The 19,383-nt window shown below is 33.3% G+C and overlaps 1 protein-coding gene across 1 annotated transcript in view; it reads right to left on the bottom strand.

Annotated features, from left to right (window-relative positions):
- Positions 1 to 15,985, bottom strand: part of ci (transcriptional activator cubitus interruptus) — a 155,306-nt gene extending 139,321 nt beyond the window's left edge. The window contains 1 exon segment of the mRNA XM_074171694.1: positions 15,577 to 15,985. Within this exon segment, the coding sequence (XP_074027795.1) occupies positions 15,577 to 15,761 (185 nt within the window). The 5' untranslated portion in view covers positions 15,762 to 15,985.
- Between the last annotated feature and the right edge of the window lie 3,398 nt (positions 15,986 to 19,383).

Raw genomic sequence — 19,383 nt, 5'->3', positions numbered from 1 at the left:
CATTAAAAAAATGAATGACATCAAAAAGGAATTTCACAAATGAAAAATAAATTCCAAAATACAATCGTGAAAATCGTGAGAAAATGTTAAGAGCCTAACAGTGAAAAATCAGATTGTACCTGGAATTAGAATGTGTACATGCTAATAAAAGAGGTGAATGCAAACCTTGTTCCGAGAATCGAGAGAATTGAAGAGGTAACAATTCATCAACGGATATACAAGAAGAAGTAAAAAAAATATTACTCAAGTAAAACATCTTCAAGAAGAAAATCAGCAACTCGTCTGTATGGAACAGAGAAAAGGATTGTGACTAACAATCTGGTATTCTACGGTACACAAGAGGCTGCCAAAGATCGACCAGAAACTGTTGAGAAAAAGTCAGAAAACTGGTGACTGAAAAGCTGGAAGTTTCTCTAGAGAAAACATAGATAAATAATATAGTAAGATTAGAAAAACAAAGCAACCATACAAGACCTATCCTACTACCTTTTACAACCTACCTCAAGAAACGAGAAAAATACTGAAAAACGCCCCGAGACTAAAAGAAAGTAAAATTTTTATTTATGAGAAACCACATCAGAAAAAACTGAAAGAAAGTACTTAAAGGATTGAAAGAGGCGAGGAATAATTTCCAGAAAGAACCCACAAAGGGAACATACAGAACAGAACATACTCCGTTACAGAAGTACAAAACACCCTTAGCAATAGAGAAGACGAATTTACGAATAAATCAACAAAATAGACTTCCAGTGAACTCCCCACCCCCGTAGGAAATTCTTTTAGAAGAGGAGGAAGTTATAAAATCAGCAAAAATATCGGATTTAGAAACTTAAATAGCAGAAGGATCCAATCACAGAAACGACGGAAGAACTGTGAAAGAAGAACAAAAAATACAATCGATCAATACCCGCCAACTGTCAATGAATGACACTCAAAAAACAAATGACTACAAACCGGACACTGAGAATAGAGAACACAGAAAAAGTAATAGAGACATTATTCACAGGTACTTTCTATTATGCATTTTTATTGTTTCCTTTCTGTTGATGATTTATAAGGAAATATGGCCAACTTCTTTCAAAAACTCAGTTGTCATTCCGATACACAAAAGTGGGGACAAAAATATCGTTATCAATTATGGACAAATTTCATTGGTAACGAACCTATTAAAAGTATTCGAAAAATTATTGAAAAAAAGACTAATCTTTTATAAACACACTAGCTTTTACCCGCGGCTTCGCTCGCGGGTAAAAGTGAAAGTGTCTTAAAGTGTTATCAAAATCTTATCAACAGTTTCAAATTCCAATTGGCGAGAGTCATACGGTTAATTCAACAGGAGCACTATTCTGTATAAAGTTTTTAAGGAATATTGTTTCATTAAAAATATATATGGTTTATTGATTCTTGAAAGGTTTATTCATATTTCTATAACTGCACATCAATAGTTACTTTTTACGAGTTATTTGAATATAAAATTATTTAAACTGACAATATTTGAAGATGCATAAGTTATATAAATAAATGACGGTTTCGTTATGAAAGATAGAACTAGAACCTCTGGCATAGAGTGATTCCAAAACAGCCAATGTTTCGAAACACCAGAACTTCAACACTCTTCTCGACGCGCGTTTCACCAACCAAGTAGTCGTCTTCAGGAAATGAAATAGAAGTTCTCCTGAAGATGTAATCTTGGTTGGTGAATCGTTTGTCGAGAAGAGTAATAGCTGTTCTGATGTTTGGGGGCAGTGCACATATTGGAAGGCTCCATTTTTCAAATAGCGAACAAAAATAGCGAAATATTTTTGTGGGAACTGAAATGAAATGAAACATATTTGAAACGAGCCTTTCTTCAAGATGGTTGCCTATAGATAGTATTTTTTAGTATCCAGTTCTAATTCTGATTCGAAATAAAGACCAATTTCATGTAACTCAAAAATATATAGTCTCACTCACATAATCGTTTGTTTCGATGACAATTTTTTTTTCGCGATATAATTAAGTTCAATTGTTTGTAATATATATATATATATATATATATATATATATATATATATATATATATATATATATATATATATATATATATATATATATATATATACATGTTTTCTATCATCGGAACAATTATTGGAAATAGAAATTGTTATCGAAATAAACGCATAAATATTGTATCGAATAAATGTGCCCAAGCTATGGATCTATAAAAATTGCCTTCTGCTAATTTTATTCGACCTTCAACATGATAAACATACAACAAAGTGAAATGAATCTGATAATGCAGGGAAACGGCGAAACCTGTAATTTTTGTACCGACAATGAATCTAAATTCATTTATAATGGAAGACTTCGTGAGACGTTACATTTACCGGCCATATGGTGTTCATCAATAAGCAGGTTCTTGTTCTCTAGCCGATTTAATAAAGTCGTCTTCCAACGACAACAGAGCTGTAGAGTAAGTGAAATTCAGATAGTTTTTAGGTGACATTCATGAAGGTCATCGACTTAATGGTGTAATTTATGAAATATTTAAGATTGTACAGTTCAAGGAAAAACAAACTCGTTGAGATATATGTTATGACATATTTCTTGTTAATCACTGATAAATGATGTCATTAGACACACTTTTTATCGTGTGACATGAAAGCTACATTACTGAGTTTCACTTCTAGAAAATATGTCGTGATATAGTCAAATTTTTATTATGAATAATTTATATTATCTTTCAGAATCTTACATTATTCAAAATTCCATAATAAAAAATTGGTTGATTGATTTCAAGTAATTTTAATGGTTCTTTCTCATCGATAAACAATTTAAGATACCTGAAAAATTTGCCACTTTCTGATATGGAGTAAATAGTAATGTTCTCTTCCTAAATAAACAAAATTCAATTGCCACATCGAAATAAACCCAGTCTCCCTCAAAAGTAATTTCAGTCGAAAAATATTCAGCCATTTTTGGTATCGCAGTCAATGGTCAGCCGAAGTTGTTGACCCCCGAATAATCCAAACGTTCGAACAATATAGAGGTATAAAAATACCGAGAGGACCTACACCGTTCAACGATTTGCTACCGTTCCAATTTCAATGTCTTCATAAAAGACCTTATGTACAATTAAAAAGTACATTTAATGACAACATTTGAATGCGGACTGCGTTCGGTGGTAAAAACCGTGATGCAAAGACGGCCAATGTTAATTGCTCTGACTTGAACCAATTATCTGACCAGTGCCAGTGGCGTGACTAAAAAGGTGGAGGTCTAGAAATCTGAAGTGTAGACGTCCAATTTAACGAATTTTTTTGGTTCATATTTTCTAAATGAGAAATATTTTCTGGATCATAGGAATTCATCTCCAACAATACAGCAGATAGGTACATTAAATTACTGCCAAAAATTTGAGCTTTTATTTATTACATCATATGGTTTGAGGTCTGGGCTTTCATTATCTTTAAATGGAAATTAAAATATTATGAAATCACATAAATTTTGATTATTGTAAAATATTAGCAGATTTGAAACAAGAAAGAGGGAAAATAAAATTATTGAATTTATTTTGAAAATAAATCACACATTTTTAATTGAAAATGGTAGTTATCGCATCGCATACATTTTTCAATAATTATTTTATTTGGCACCCTCAAGTTTCAAATCTATTTTTGGATAAAAGCAGTTCAAACATCTTAGATTCACGAAGAAACATGTATCAAGGCCACAGTTGTGACCCGATTGTATGAACGCGATAGACAAACTTATAAATCACAATCAATATGGAATATTGCTTATTTCTTCAGATAGCATTTTGAAGAGAATAGTTGAGCGATACGGAGAATCGTGGGCTACTCAACATCTCAGTACTGCGGTATTGTGAAATTAATCTCAATATACTTGACATATTATACTGACGAAGGAAATCATTTTCCTGGGAGCAATATGAAATACTTAGATGCCAGAGCATGTTGACTTTAATCCTGAAAGAACTTGAACCTTCTTCAGATCAGAGCGCGACATTGTCAAACTGAAAGTGTATTCATCATGTTTCCGTAGTTGGAATTTTCGAGAGTCCACAGACTAGTTGAAAATCAGACATAGGAACAAGAGAACAGCAATTTCGATTTCCTTGTGCGATGACACCCATATCGAGATCACTCATTTTCTCTCTACCTGTCATCTTGAGAGGATTTCATAGCCCCAATTCAGTTAGATCCGCAAGGATATAACTGAGCTTCAAGAACTTGATGACGCCGGCTGTGTTGTTTTTAATCAGATATATCTTTAGCTAATGAATATGAGCAAACTCCAGAATATGTTCAGTGTGTAAGCGCAGGAAAGGGCAAACGAAACGTATAAAATTAATTGGCCCCGGAGCGCCAATTAATTTTTATTGTTGTGTTTATTTAATTTTTAATGTCATAAATAAAATAAATTAAGAATGAACTCATTACCTATCGTATCTGACAATAATACCTATACTTTTGTCGAAAAACTGAATATTTTTGTCAATTATTTTGTTTCACATGTTTATTTCATATGCTTCACACGTTTATTAGGAAATTTTAACACTTTTGTTAACACTATTCATCAATTACTATTAACACTATCCATCAATTACTATGCTAAATTCATACTAATATTTTATCTTGTAGCCAGTACCTATCGAATAGAACTGACATATATCTGCCATTTCGGGGACAGGAGATAGCAAGTATATAATTAAGTTATCATGGATTTTCATCAGTAGCTGCCAATTCCACCTGAGTAAAATAAGGAATAATAATTGATACCTATTTTTTTTTATTATTCAGTTATCGTCATTTAAGTTATCTTTTAGGTTTTTAATAATTTTATACCCGCCATTAAGAAAATGAAAATATGTTACTGAAAGTATCTACATTGCAACATAGGAGAAATAAATAGAAGAAAGCATATATACAAAAAGTAACATAACTGACAAAGTTTGGCGCATTTAACAATAATCATAAGAAATTAATAACTACATGTATAAACTTATATTACCTACATTGTTAAGTACTGAAATTGAGAAACAATAATGCTTCGCCCAGGAATGATAAATGGCCTTAAGTTTGTGGTAGTTGAATTCCGCTAACTCAGCTTGAAATAATTCTTTGAAGATGTTTATCTGCACTTCTATCTTACGTTACAAATTTCAAAATCTCAAGATAATATCAACATTCAAAATACATTTTTATTTATTTCAACCAATCGAAATTATAAGTTCATGGCTTTCATAGAAAAAATCTAGGGAAAATAGGAAAAGTTTTCATGAAAATGTTTATACATTTTTATGATCAATATATAATGCTCTTGGCGCTTCAGCCACTCCCAAATTCAAAATATTTGGTCTGATCTCCCGTAGCTTCTTCGAACCACGGAATGCGGCTCTATTACAGAATCAAGTTCTACAAACATACGAATTAACACTCCGAGAGGACCGTATAGTAGTAGTCAATTTACATCTCTATAACAAATTAAATGTTTGCTCTGCTTTATAACCTATTGGATTTTCACCAAATTTACCACTTCTTTAGTCCGAGAGAAACCTCAACCCATACAATACGTGGTTCGTTATTGTCTGTTCTGCTCAGTTTATGTGTTTCAAGAAACTATGTTGCGATTGAATTTCCTCTGAAATTGAATCGATAGTCATTTACTTTTTATGAGGGGGCAGGTGGTTCTTTTACATCTTTTTAATATCTGCAACAGTTTGGAATATTAATTCCTTTTTTGGTTATGAATAAAATTTGTCGAGTGTACGAGGGTTTCATTAAAATATATAACAAATTGATAATATATCAGACTTAATTTGATAATAAATCAGGGTTATTGTCATTAATGAAATGTGATCTTATTATCTATCAGGAGACACATTAATTTCAAAGAGTGCTATATTTGATCATTTCATTAGCAATGGCATGAGGGTTTTATAAAGCCGCTTTCAGTATGAAATACGAGTAATATGTGTTATTTATGTCACTTCTGAATAAAAAAATATGTTCCCAAATATGAATCTCCAACCCTCTCAAAAATCTCAGAAAATTATTTTAGAGATCTTTTTCGGCACCATTCTTCGGAAAAACTCAAGGAAATTGAAATGTCTCTGTGGATACCCATCCGTTCGTATTTTTTCGAAAATTGACGATTTGCGATGAATGGCATTATCAAAATGTGTTAAATAGGACCGCCTTCATTTTTTTTTTTGAAAATAAGATTTCGATCAGTTTTGTAGAGTTGATGATGGACAGGCCAAATTGCTATATATAATTGAAAAAATATTAGTTATGCGTTGACGTACTATTTTAAGCACGTAGTAAGGATAATTTTCTTGATCAATACAATAAGAGTCAATATAAAAATAGCTTTCATATTGAAATTGAGCATCCCCAAAACTTATTGTTTTTTCGTTAATCTGTTTTTCCGTTAATCAGCTGTCGCCTCCCTACGAATGACAACTCTCAAAAGTCGAAACTTGTGCGAGCTGAGGACTAACGAAGTCTTACCTTTTAACGTGTGATTCCTAATACGGGTTGGGCGAAAGGAAGTGAAAATCGATCGTCCGGCCTGGCGGCTCAAACCGACGGTTCACACAGTGGTCGATTGAGTGAGTAAAACAAACCACCCACCTCAATCGATCGGCTACCGTTTGTCAAAAAAGAAAGTATTTGAATTCGTGTTCAAATAACCATCATGTATGCATCGCAAGATTTTTCATGTTATATTCCAATAGGTATACGAAGTTACCTCCTCTTGAAGTTACAGAATTCTGAACATGGGTGTACCTTACTTAGATGGCAAGCGAATCCATGAAACATTCCATTCCTGATGGAATTCTGCAGAAACAAAAGTCTTATAATAAGCTCTATAAGAATACATTTCATTGAGGAAACTTCTTCATACATGCTCCTCCTTATTTACTCAAGTTGCTTTAATTGTTTCAATGATATCTATTTCAAGTCAGAAATAGAATGATAGCTTTACTGAATTCTATTCTGAACAGATCAATAAATATATAAGATTTTCAAGTAATTTTTGTGAATTTTTAAACATTTATTTATTCATTATATCAGTCAAAAATATTTTTCAATCGTTTAAATTCAAGATTGCAGTCAGTCTTGTTTAGTTTTGGTTCCTATTTTATTTCCTCGCTCTTTTCACAATGAAAAAATCGGAAATTATCCCTGAAGGAATGTAGATTTATTCAAATTCTCTATAAGTAATACCTGGATGAATATTTTTTATTTTATAAACAGGATATTTCTTTTGTTGAAATACTTTAACAATAATATCGTTTATTTTTTCATTGGACAATTCTTTCTACTACTCACACATCAACTTGAAATAATGAATTAGGCTTTCCTTTCTGATATAAGTATTTCATTACAAATATTTTTATCACCAGGGCAATCATACTTCGTCAAAATAGTATTGTTTATATGTACAATGAAAATACAATTCCAGTCTAACCTTTATTTATTCCATGGTTATTTATGGGGAATTGTCCCAATCCTACGGGTTTCACAGTAACAATCCGTGAAACTGGCTTGTCATGGTAATTATTGCAGTGAGGTTATATTTAACACCTACTACATCGAATAAGTCATTGAAATGTCTGATTGGGGCAACTCCTTTCGTCCTGATATGATAATCCGAGTGAACAATCGAAACAGCATTGTAGCATTTGATAATAGACGTTTAGTAGTAGGTAAAGGATTTTTAATTTCCTTAATGTTTTCCGGTATTTTGACTAATGTGATTTTGGTTAGTATGAAAAAGTGGCAGATCGCTAATTTCAGGATGGTTCGAGAAAATTGTTTTCTATACGGATTCGGCTACAAATAACTACTTTCCTGGTTACCACAGGCCATCTTTGCCAGTAGTAGAACTTCGCCAAAAATCAAGAAAGTTATTACCGGTCTCGGAGTTTAACTCTATACGTATGAAATATAATTTACGGCTTATTCTCACACTTACACCTATACACATACAATTTTATAAAAATTGGTCGATTTGCGTCACCGTGACAAGAGATACATTAAATAAGCAGATGTGGTGGCGACAACTTTCCTCCCGGAGACATCACCTAATGAGTTGACAGAATATTCGAACCACGAATATATTTTAGGTGAACAATTGTATGTTACAGAAGCTTTTCATCTAATATCATATAGACCTGTTTTATTTTTAATTGAGGTAAACGATGTAGATTACGATCCCGAAGAAAATAGCGACTTTGACAGCGACATTTAGTTACTTTGTAACGATACTAAAAAATATATTATTTTTATTGTTTCAAATATTTTATTTTGCTCCATCATTGCAGTAAACTTTTTTTTGAAGACACGCGTAGAAAAAGGTATTAATTATTCGTAACCTAACCATACTCTAATTTTAGGCTATTGAGAACCATTTCAATTATATTTTACTTGGTTTTTTGTTTTTATAATATTAAAGAAGGAATGTCCAAAAATATCAAAATTGGTTTCGTAGTAACATAATAAAAAATCCAAATGACTTTCAATATTTTCATCCATAATAGCAATTAATTCCTAGCGATGATCATATCATAATCCCATTACTTTTTCACTAATACATTTTAAAGTTAGTTGAAGGGTACCTGATTTCAAAATGAGAGAATCGTTTAGGATGAAACTGTTTGTCCCATTAAGGGCGATTTTGCAGGATTATAATGAAGAAAGGAAAAAATTGATGAAAGAATTAGTTAGTTTCGAAGAGGTAGGTTTTGAAGTGTTACAAAATATGCCGAAATCGTCTATTTTCCGATAATTTATAGTATGATTTGTTCAACATATTTGCTGATGAAAATTGTTTCTTTAGAATTGCTTTTGATCGAACTTGATTTGAATTTTGGACTTTATGAAAAGTGATGATTTTTAATTATATTTCAATTGCATGTTACAAAATGGTAAAATATCTGTATGAAGTGGAGTTAACAATGAGTAAAATGGAAACTTGTGCACCCCATGCGAGCAAAGGAAGCTATTACAATCTTGAGGTAGGCAAACGCTAGCTTTTCTCGTCCCAAATATTCAGTTAAATGTGGTAATATTCTTTTCTGACGGCCTGATGTGTATCAGAATGACCCACAAAAACCTGAACTGTCGTATTTTTCGATTCTATTTCTTTTTGTTTCCAATTCCGCCCCTGGACAATAACGCAACAGAAACTGCACACTTAGAATTTAGGACCTGTCCCACAACACAAAAGGGATCATGATTTTGTTGAAACTCGACAGATTTCAAGCCATGCGTCAATGTTGCAAAATGCTGACATTTCCACGAAAGAGAGATTGTCGAGATGTATTCATTCCATTCAATTTCGGCCTACCTCAGTAACCTGCATGGGCCTTTAACGATGTCGTTATGTTTGTTATTTTTTCTGGTGTTCCGGTTTCAGAGTCGAAAGTAAATCCTACAAATTGCAGAAAATCCGTGCACAAATAATGTTTATTTATTCTGAATAAATTGTGTGTTAACGTTAAAAGGGATTTTATTGGTGTCTTGCGATTTTTTCAGGGCTATTTAAAATTACTAACGACTGTGCAAATGAAGAAGGATACATAATAATAATTTCAAAAAGTACACATCACGGCTGAATGTATTTTATGAAAGGGCCTCATTTGAATTTTGTAGAATAATACATTTAATATGGTGCTTTTTCTAAAGAAAATATTTTTGGATCAAAGCAAAGCGAGAAAATTCATTTACTTTGCGTTTTTAGTTTGATTTTCTAGCTGTGGGTTAAGTATTGAAGTGAAAAAAATTCGGCCTAGTGGGCCGTGGTCGAATGGACCTAAAGTATTAAATGTTTCGTCTGCTACTGCTACCGCAAGGACGAAAATCTCAGCAACGACTGTCAGTCGTTAGAGAGAGAGAGAGAGAGAGAGAGAGAGAGAATTTCCTGATTCAATCAATATTGTTAATATTTTTCTCTTATGATCAAACATATCTTCACAATGGCGATTGGCTTTAAAGCGTCATTATAAATTTAGTAGGTATCAAAATAATGTGAGAAGATATCTATATGTATATCCGTACCACGAGTACCCGTCACATATACAACGTATCACCGACAATGCTGCAAGTTGCCAGTCATATCAACATCACCATACCTTCATTTATCAGTCAAATTGTGCTGTCAATAAGCATTTTGCCTCTCCTTCGATTCTACTACCATGATTGGGCTGGTTTTTGTCACGATGTCCACTCTTTGTATTGTCAGTTAAGACTGCATTCTTGCCGACGTGTCTATATATCACAAGCATTTGGAAGGCCATTGGACCGAAGACAGTTTTTACATGAGTTATTGCTTCATTTAAGAGAAATTTAAAGGTTTTGTTGGCTCTAGTGACCGTTTCCTGTTAGGTGGTGCTTTTAGGCGGTTTATTGTCTTTTTGAAAAGAAGCAGAAAGACATTAATTAACTCGTAAAAGAAGGGAAGTGTTTATGTTTCTAGGTTTAAGTTGAATACATAAATTTGGAAATTGAGTGACTGGAATTTATTCCGAAATGGATGTTTTTGATGAACAATATATTTCTGATAATTTTCATATCCCTATCCAGAATTGAGTGAAAGCCATTTTACCATATTTTAATGACTGCTATTGTTGGTTGGTTTCCCACTAAATATCCGCTTGCAAATTAACTTTATCCTCTCCATCCACACGTTATAGGAAAGAACGCCACACCAAAATATATCGAGTACAAAAAAGAATGGGTAGAAGGTCCCTTAATTATATTGCCTCGCATTGGAATTATAAAGAAAGTTTCTTAAGATTCATAGCACTCACGAATTCAAAAAACCAATTAAAATCCGGCTCAGAAATTCGCAACCTAATGAAAACATCATCAATTCATTATATAGGCCCAATGTAAGTAGATCAATGCAGTTACCGTCTACAAAAATAGCTCATGATATGCAGGTGAATATTTGTATTTGTACAATGTGTATATTTATACATAAAATCGAAATGATCAAATAACTCATATGAAAATAACAACTGTTTCCTAATATTATTCATAACTTTTTGACAATTCTTTATTCAAAAATTGAAATTTCAATAACAATGGATATTTTCCAGTTTTACATTTTTGAAATCTAAAATCTCTACGAACCAATATCCGAATGATTTTATAAGAGCTTTTCATTCTTTTTCAAAATATTGTGAGTAAATGACAATTCTGATTCTGGAATAAATCGTTATTAAAAGCACTCAGTCCTTTTCATCCTGGATATTATTCATCAATAGCACATATGTCCATAATAAAAATTTATAAATAATTAAAATTGATTGTATCCACCACTTGTTCTTTGTTGCATATATTAAAATCAGAATATGGTTCTATTTGACTGAAACAAGTAAATATATTATTTAGAATAACAGATTTTTAAACAGATTTAAACTACCCCCCATCAACCCCCACCCGAGGCCTTATGAACTAGATGGAATGCATTATCAAGTTTTTATTTGCTATAAAGACATATATCAAAATTAGTACGGGGTACTATTTCCAAGACTATTTCATTGAAATTAGTAATTCGACAATTTAGTGTAATAACCCCCTCACCGCTCCCTGAGACATTACAGACTATATGGAATGAATGTATTATAAGTGTTTTTATCCTCCCAACCCAACCTCCTCCTGAGGCTTGACCAATTACAGAAAATGTGTCTTTAGGGTACGTTACCACTACTAAAATATATTACAGAAAGCGGTACTATTTCACCTATAAAGAATTTACCATGAATAATTTCCATAAAACGGTTAATTTTTGTTTTTCTATCTCCTTGATATCAGGACCTATGAATACCTATGTGTGAATGTGGATAACGTCGTTAATGAATACTCACTACACTTGTCAGGATACCAGAGAGCAGAAATTCAAGTTATTAGTACTAGAAAGAGGTACATCGGTTTATGTGAAAAAATTTACTGTCACAAGACAAACCTTTAGTTTTAAACTCTTATCTATAAAAAAAAACAGTTGTTGCACCATTACGAATAACAATCCACACAAATCGAATCTTGAGCATAGGAATCACGAGGTCTTACCTTTTAACGAGCGATTTCTAGCACGGATTGAACGATGCGTACCTAATAGAAATCTACCGTCCGTCCGTCGGACCTGAACCACCGTTCACATAGCCATCGATAGAATGAGAGAAACGAACCACTCACGCCAATCAACGGGCTACCGTCCTACTAGCAGAATGTTTTTACAACACGCTACTTTTATAATGAACATGCGAAATCAGACACCCCTGTTAAACTACCAGAACCACTTTGGATTTTTATATATTTTTTTTCAGGTCATACTTTAAAACCAATTTTCTTTTGTATTCCAGAAGTTTTGCTCGTTAATTAACGAAGGTTCTTCATGAAACAATTTGTTGAATTATATATAAATGTAGCCTCAAACTGCAAATTTTTCATATGTTGTTTGAAAAAAATTATGGGTTCTGCTAGCTATATGGTTAAGCTAGCAAAACCCTTATTTTTTGGAAAATTTGACTTACCAATAATTTTAGGGTCCTTCATCATTCCGTTGAACAATATTCTGCCCCACGTTTGAATTGAATATTTGGGTGAATACCTCATAATATTCCGATACAAGCGGAAATAATTTTTTGAAAATAATCTTCTTGGATAGAATATTGAAAATTTCAGGCTCATTTCAGGTTTTTATTTCCCGTCAGTTTCCCTCTTCCGTAGATTCCCAAATTCCCATGGGTTCTATTAGCTTCACTATTAAGCTGGTAGAGATAATTTTTTTTGTGGAAAGTTAGTATTTTCACTAATTTTTGGCCTCCTCTTTAAACAATAAAATGAAATTAAAATTCCGAATATATTTCTTCTACATTTTCAAAACAATATTTCAGCGTTTATCGTGTAAGTTTTTGCTATAATTATTCAATTCTACGAGGAACAAAAATTAAATTGTAACAAGGAGCAAAAATTTTAATACAGGGTTATTAAGGAACCTAAATCATTGCTAATTTAAAATTTAAAAAAAAATGGAAGATTTGTCATCTTATCGGTAAAGCAAGCAGAACTCTCTGATTTTACGTCATGAAAGGATCACAAGTGATAACTTTCACGTAAAAATTTATAGCTCTTCTTGAAGTCTACATACTTAGTATTAGTGAAGAATTTATTCGATTTAGAAATGATAAAGTGTCTTTTCAAGGGACTAGGTATGAAGGTGGTTTTTAAAACAAGTCATACACTACAGAGCCTTTTAGGAAATCCAAAAGAGAAAGTCGAGAATTCGGAAATGTCTGGAATTTACGAAATTAAATCTACGGACTGCGATGCAATTTAGGACTAGTGGATAAAGCAATAGTGTAAAATTAATTTAAAATACTTATGACCCAGGTACCTAGAAGAGGTATCTATGGTATAAATAAGGATAACTGTGATCTTTCTCTTAAAGATGGTCACTTGGTGATCGAAACATGTATTGAGGTGTCAAAATAACGGTGTGGTGTTGGGAAATAACTCCAGTAAAATTCATTACCATACCAAAGGTTCCAAACAGTGCATCACAAGTATTACTAATGAATCAACTATTTGAATTTATACAATACATTTCCATCCGCTCTACTGAAAACTTACCACCTCAAATTTGTCTTAACTCGATTCGGAAAATTCGAGTGAACATTCTTATTGTTACTGAGGGGTGTATGTTTTTTGAAACTGAGAATAGTGATGAAACAGCAGGTATTATTAAAACTTCTCTCGAAATGGGTTCGAGAATGGATAGTTATTTTACGGCAGTTTGCAAAATTAAAATATACCGCATTGCACTTTGATTTGACCCTCGATTTGACCTGGTACTAATTCGTACCCCAATATTGTTGTACACATTAATTTGTTACTTCCAATATCATCATGAATTACTTCAATATATCACTGCAATAGTGAAATGTGGCAAATTGATAAAATTAACACCATGTCAAAGTTTGGAAACATAGATAGTTTGGAAGTTTGAAAGAAAAGTAATGCTTCAAAGAAAATATTCTCAAATTGAAACTTTGCTGAACTATATATTGATATCTTTGAATTACATCAAAAATCACTTCACATACATTTGATTTCAATGCATTGAGAACGTCTTTCACACCTTTGTCTTTATTTAGATATTTTGGCCTTCGGTCATCTGTTTTAAATTCTGATATACGGGAAGTAAGTACTGAAAACTTTTACATTTACTAAGCGTACAATAGATTAGAGTACAAAAATGATGGCATATAATAATGAAATATATGTTTTTCAACGATACATACCTAGTGTTCGAGATCTTAAATAAAAACTTCTTTACTGGAGTGGTTGAGAGTTAGTGGTTGGAGAAAACATGATCAAAAGCTATGGTATCTCAACTGTTTATTTTATTTAAACCATTATTTAATTGAACTTGAAAATAAACGAGAGACAAAGTAATACTTAGTGATCTTTCTTGCTAAGAGCATCTAGGTGTATTTTCAGAATGGAGCGAATTTTTTAGACAAATCCTCTATAAAATAACTTTTCTAAAAATGTACTTAGATGCTGTGTGGGAGGTGAGATGAATCTTTAGACAGAAAGTCAATGGGAATGCATTAAATCGAATAATAAATTGAATATTGGTCGGTAAAGTGCAAATTTTAGACTTTAACACCGAAAAAAAAAAATAAAAAAATAATTTTATTCACCTTGAGGATTTTTTGCCCTAGAATCAACTTTCTGTAAACAGAATTGAACATTTTTCAATAACTTCTTCAGCAAATGACATGAAAAGAACCAATTTTTGTGTGTATTTCATATTTTGTCAAAAAATTTTACCCTATGGCCAGTCAAATTGAATTTTGTGGTAGTTCATGATTACATTTTGATTGTATTAAAATATTTCAATTTTTGAAAATTAGTATGAAATCTCGTAAATTGAGTGAGGTTTCATTATATTTGTTGGGTTTCGGGATTGTTGATAGTCGTTTTGCCGACGTGAACGAGTTACTGTTCAAGGGTACACAGTAGATGCATATTGTGTATATCCCCGACCATATTTTATATAATTATGCCTACCAACTATGTATAGTCCAGATAACAATTTCTTAGAGGACTATACAATTGGTATAAAAACCTTGCTGGATATGCCAACCCGCGTATCGGTGAAACATCGAAAAAGTCGCCTAGAAGATGCGTGTGTCCTCCTGAAGATGTCAACCACTCGTGTCGGTGAAACGTTGGGAATGGTATATTTTTGTGAAAGGGTTAGGTATGTGATCAATTACAACGCGTACATTTTATCCTGTCAGTGTATAGATATGTTAGGAACATCAGAATATAAAACTAATTAATACAGTTTATTGTATGATTTTCACTATAAAGGATTTTACAAAAACCGCGACGTGTTTCGCTATACAATAAGTTTCCTCAACACGTGTCGTGGTTTTTGTAAAATCCTTTATAGTGAAAATCATATAATAAACTGTATTACTAATTCAAATATGGATGTTCATCAAGTATCGGCCAGATCAACAACCATCTTCCTTCAGGAACTCACCTTGGTGGCGCTGGGGGATGGAAAGCTCCTCCAGAGGGTTGCATTCTGTGGTCCCAAACGTACCGCCCTTCGTGAGTTCTCTGATCTACGGGAAGAGGCGCGTGGAAAGCTGCGAATGCCGAGGGAAACTGCATTGGGAGACCTGCAGACATAGCGGCATGAAAATCCGCTTCTTTTTCTGGCATATTTCACTTGTCACAACTCATCACTTGACACTAGATAAGGTCACCGACCGAAGCGGAAAAATCCTTCGCATTTTGAGATGTGCGTACACCTCAACTGTTCGAGAACTGTCACTCAGATTGTCAATTGGATTGCAAGACGCATGCTTGTTTATTGGTAGGAGCTCAACACTACGGTGTACACAAGGCGCTATTGACTACATTGAACTAACTAGAGGCAGATCTTGGTTGACAGGCCGGGCTTACAACTCAACTAACTAGTGTGGGAGAGGGGCCTGGAGGGGAGGGGCCTATCCCAGCCGACTGTGAGGGAATGGACTCGTATTCTCTGATCTCTTATTAACGCAGTGGCGGCAGTTAGGGTTCGTGTGAATGTGTTAATTGTTGATTTTGTCAGCTAGATGAAATTATGGTTAATCGAATTGTTTTTATAAATTCTTATAGAAAGATACATATCTCTTATAGGTGTGTTGTATCTTAAACGAATTTGGATATTTCACTTAGGTGTATGAATATTTTGTTTTGAAGACTCCAAAGAAAAAACTTCAGAAGACTTATCTTTTGATATGAAGTGAATTGTCAAAAAATATTATTATTACTCATCATACTTATATTACTAATTACTTGAATCAAATAAATAGATACTTTCAAAAACAACACCTCACGATTTGATCTCCACAAACTTTATTTGAAAAGTATATCGCAACATGTTTCCCTAGCACATTAGCTTTGTAAACTGATTTGAAATTACTTGACAAAGCTACTGTGCTAGCGAAATATGTGATATATTTTTCAAATAAAGTTTGTGGAGATCAAATCGTGAGATGTAGTTTTTGAAATTACTATGGATTGTCATCAAGTAACGGCCGAATCAATAAAAAAATAGATACTTGTAAAGCACTGTTTGGAACCTTTGGTGTAGATTAGTTGAATAATTTTCCTCTTGAAGATGATAACTTGGTGATCACACGTGTCGAGGAGTTAAAAATAACGGTTTGGTGTCATATATGTAAAAAAAAAACTTTCATCGTGAAAAAAAGTGTTTTTCACCGTGAAAAAATTGTTTTTTTTTCACTGCCGAAATAATTCACAATTCATAACAATAAGAGAGACCCACAGAATTTGCAGTTCGGCCAGTTTTCATCGAAATAAGGAAAATATTCGCATTTGAAGAAATTTTCTGACAACTGTCATATTTTAAAATAATAAGTTCGTCAAATTCAGGAAGTGAAAAAATCATTTAATTCAAGTGGACCAGTTCAACTAAAAGCTAAGTATTCTTAAAATATATCTTTCATATATAAAACACATATTTTGCTCATTTCAAACCGTAGTTGTATATCATTCATTTCAATGACTGCTAAAGATGGCATTTCTCTTGATAACAAATTCTGTGAAATTTGTGAAAAATCCTTTAAAACAACGAAAGGTCTCAAAATTCATAATGGTAGAGAGTTCATAAAATTTCTAATACAAAATCCTCTTTGAATGAATCAGCTTTCACACAATCTGTCGATTCTGTTCTGTTGCCTCATTCTAATAAAGATGCGTCATTCAATACTACGTTTCATGAAAAATTGTCCTCATTGAAACGATCCAGTCACATTATAAAAAGGATTCCCAAATCTACAAGAAATTGCTCTGCCTCTGCCCTTTGCGAAATTATAGAAGAATGTTTACATACAAACTCTCCAACAAGCTGGGAAAACTTGTTAACTTTCCCTTATACTTTGTTCTCCATCCCACATGCCAAGGACTCCCGTAGATCTTCTCTCGCATCTCTTATAAAGAAAAACATCAAACTTCTTAATTCCAAGACCAATGTCATTCCATCTCAAATCGATGAAAGGAAATATAACCAAAACTTTTCTAAGTTTGTTTTGAGTAAAATAGCTGATGGTGACATTAGGTCAGCTATCAGAATTTTGAGCTCAAGTGATACGTTGGCCGAATACGATGAATCCACACTTTCAGTTCTCCGATCAAAACACCCTCGATCAGATTCCTCCACACATTCTCTGGATTCGCAACTACCACACGATTTTTCAGAGTTTCCGGTGTTCCAATTTTCAGAACATGAAGTATCGGAGGCAATTAAATCTTTTCGTTCTGGTTCTGCTGGTGGTTTGGACTCTTTTCGCCCTAGTCATATGCAAGACCTCATTAGTCACAGCTCTGGAAATTCAGGACATAAACTTCTTTCTTCTGCTACAAAATTATGTAAATTCATTTTTACTGGTAGGGTTTCTCCGTAAATTTGTCCTATACTTTTTGGCGCTTCACTGTGTGCTCTTCGGAAAAAGGATGGAGGAGTAAGACCGATTGCCGTCGGTACCTTTTATCGTCGATTGGTAGCTAAACTTGATTGTATGAGGATTAAAGATGAACTAGGATCGATGTTACGTCCACTACAGTTTGGTTTCGGTACTGCATGTGGATGTGAAGCTGTTGCTCATGCTACTCGTAGATATATTAATCTTCATCCAAATCCCGATTCAAAAATTTTCCTGAAAATAGACTTCAGAAATGCCTTCAACATGATTGATAGAAACATCATGCTTCGTGAGGTTGAAGATTCGTTTCCAGGATTATATCCCTTCTCAAGTCAGTGTTATAAATCAGCTTCCTATTTGAGTTTTGGTGAACATCTGATTCTGTCTGAGAGAGGTGTTCAACAAGGTGATCCCTTAGGACCTGCTCTTTTTTGCCTGACCATCAACGAACTCACTAGAAGCTTATCATCCGAATTTAATTGTTGGTATTTGGACAATGGCTCAATCGCTGGCGATGAAAACAGTGTTTCAAAGGATTTGGAAAAAATCATTGATTATTCAAAACATCTTGACTTGAACTAAATTTTGAAAAATGCGAGTTGATTACTCTTTAAATTCCGAATAATATTTCCGAATCCATTTTGAAATTGGCTCCTGGCATAAGAATTTTGGAAAAGTCTAAATGGAGTCTTCTGGGTGCTCCTTCTCTCTAAAGATTCACTTTCAGAACATCTTCGAGAAAAACGGGAATCACTCAAATTGCTGACCACCAGATTGAATGAACTTCCAAAACACGTTGCATCTTTTCTTTTAAAAAATTGTTTGGCGATTCCAAAACTCATGTACGCCCTCAGATGTTCCCCTACTTGGTCAAGTCAGTTAGAGCTTGACGAATTTGATAATTTACTCCGCCACACGATGGAATATGTTACAAACAATCATATCAATAATGATTCATGGTTCCAAGCAACTCTTCCTGTAAACCTTGGCGGATTATGACTACGTTCGGCTTCTTCCTTAGCTTTACCAGCGTTTCTGTCATCAGTCAATAGTGTTTCCGATCTTATCGATTCCATCCTTCCTTCCATATTTATCAATATCAAAGACGTTTTTTATTCTGAAGGTGAATCACTTTGGCATGCTGCAACTAATATTGCTCCTCCTACAGATAAAAGGAAAATACAAAATGTATGGGACCGACCTCTTCTGAACATTATAACTGATAAACTTCTGGAATCTACAAGTGTATACGATAAGGCTCGTCTGAAAGCAGCAATGATCAAGGAATCGGGTGCTTGGCTGAATGCTTTACCTATTGCATCTCTTGGAACACTATTAGACGATGAATCTTT

This window comes from Leptinotarsa decemlineata, unplaced genomic scaffold (assembly GCF_025532065.1).
Source record: "Leptinotarsa decemlineata unplaced genomic scaffold, Ldec_3_MD MMD2_tig00000035_RagTag_RagTag, whole genome shotgun sequence".
In the NCBI taxonomy this organism is placed as follows: Eukaryota; Metazoa; Arthropoda; class Insecta; order Coleoptera; family Chrysomelidae; genus Leptinotarsa; species Leptinotarsa decemlineata.
This window is presented reverse-complemented; position numbering and strand designations above follow the sequence as displayed.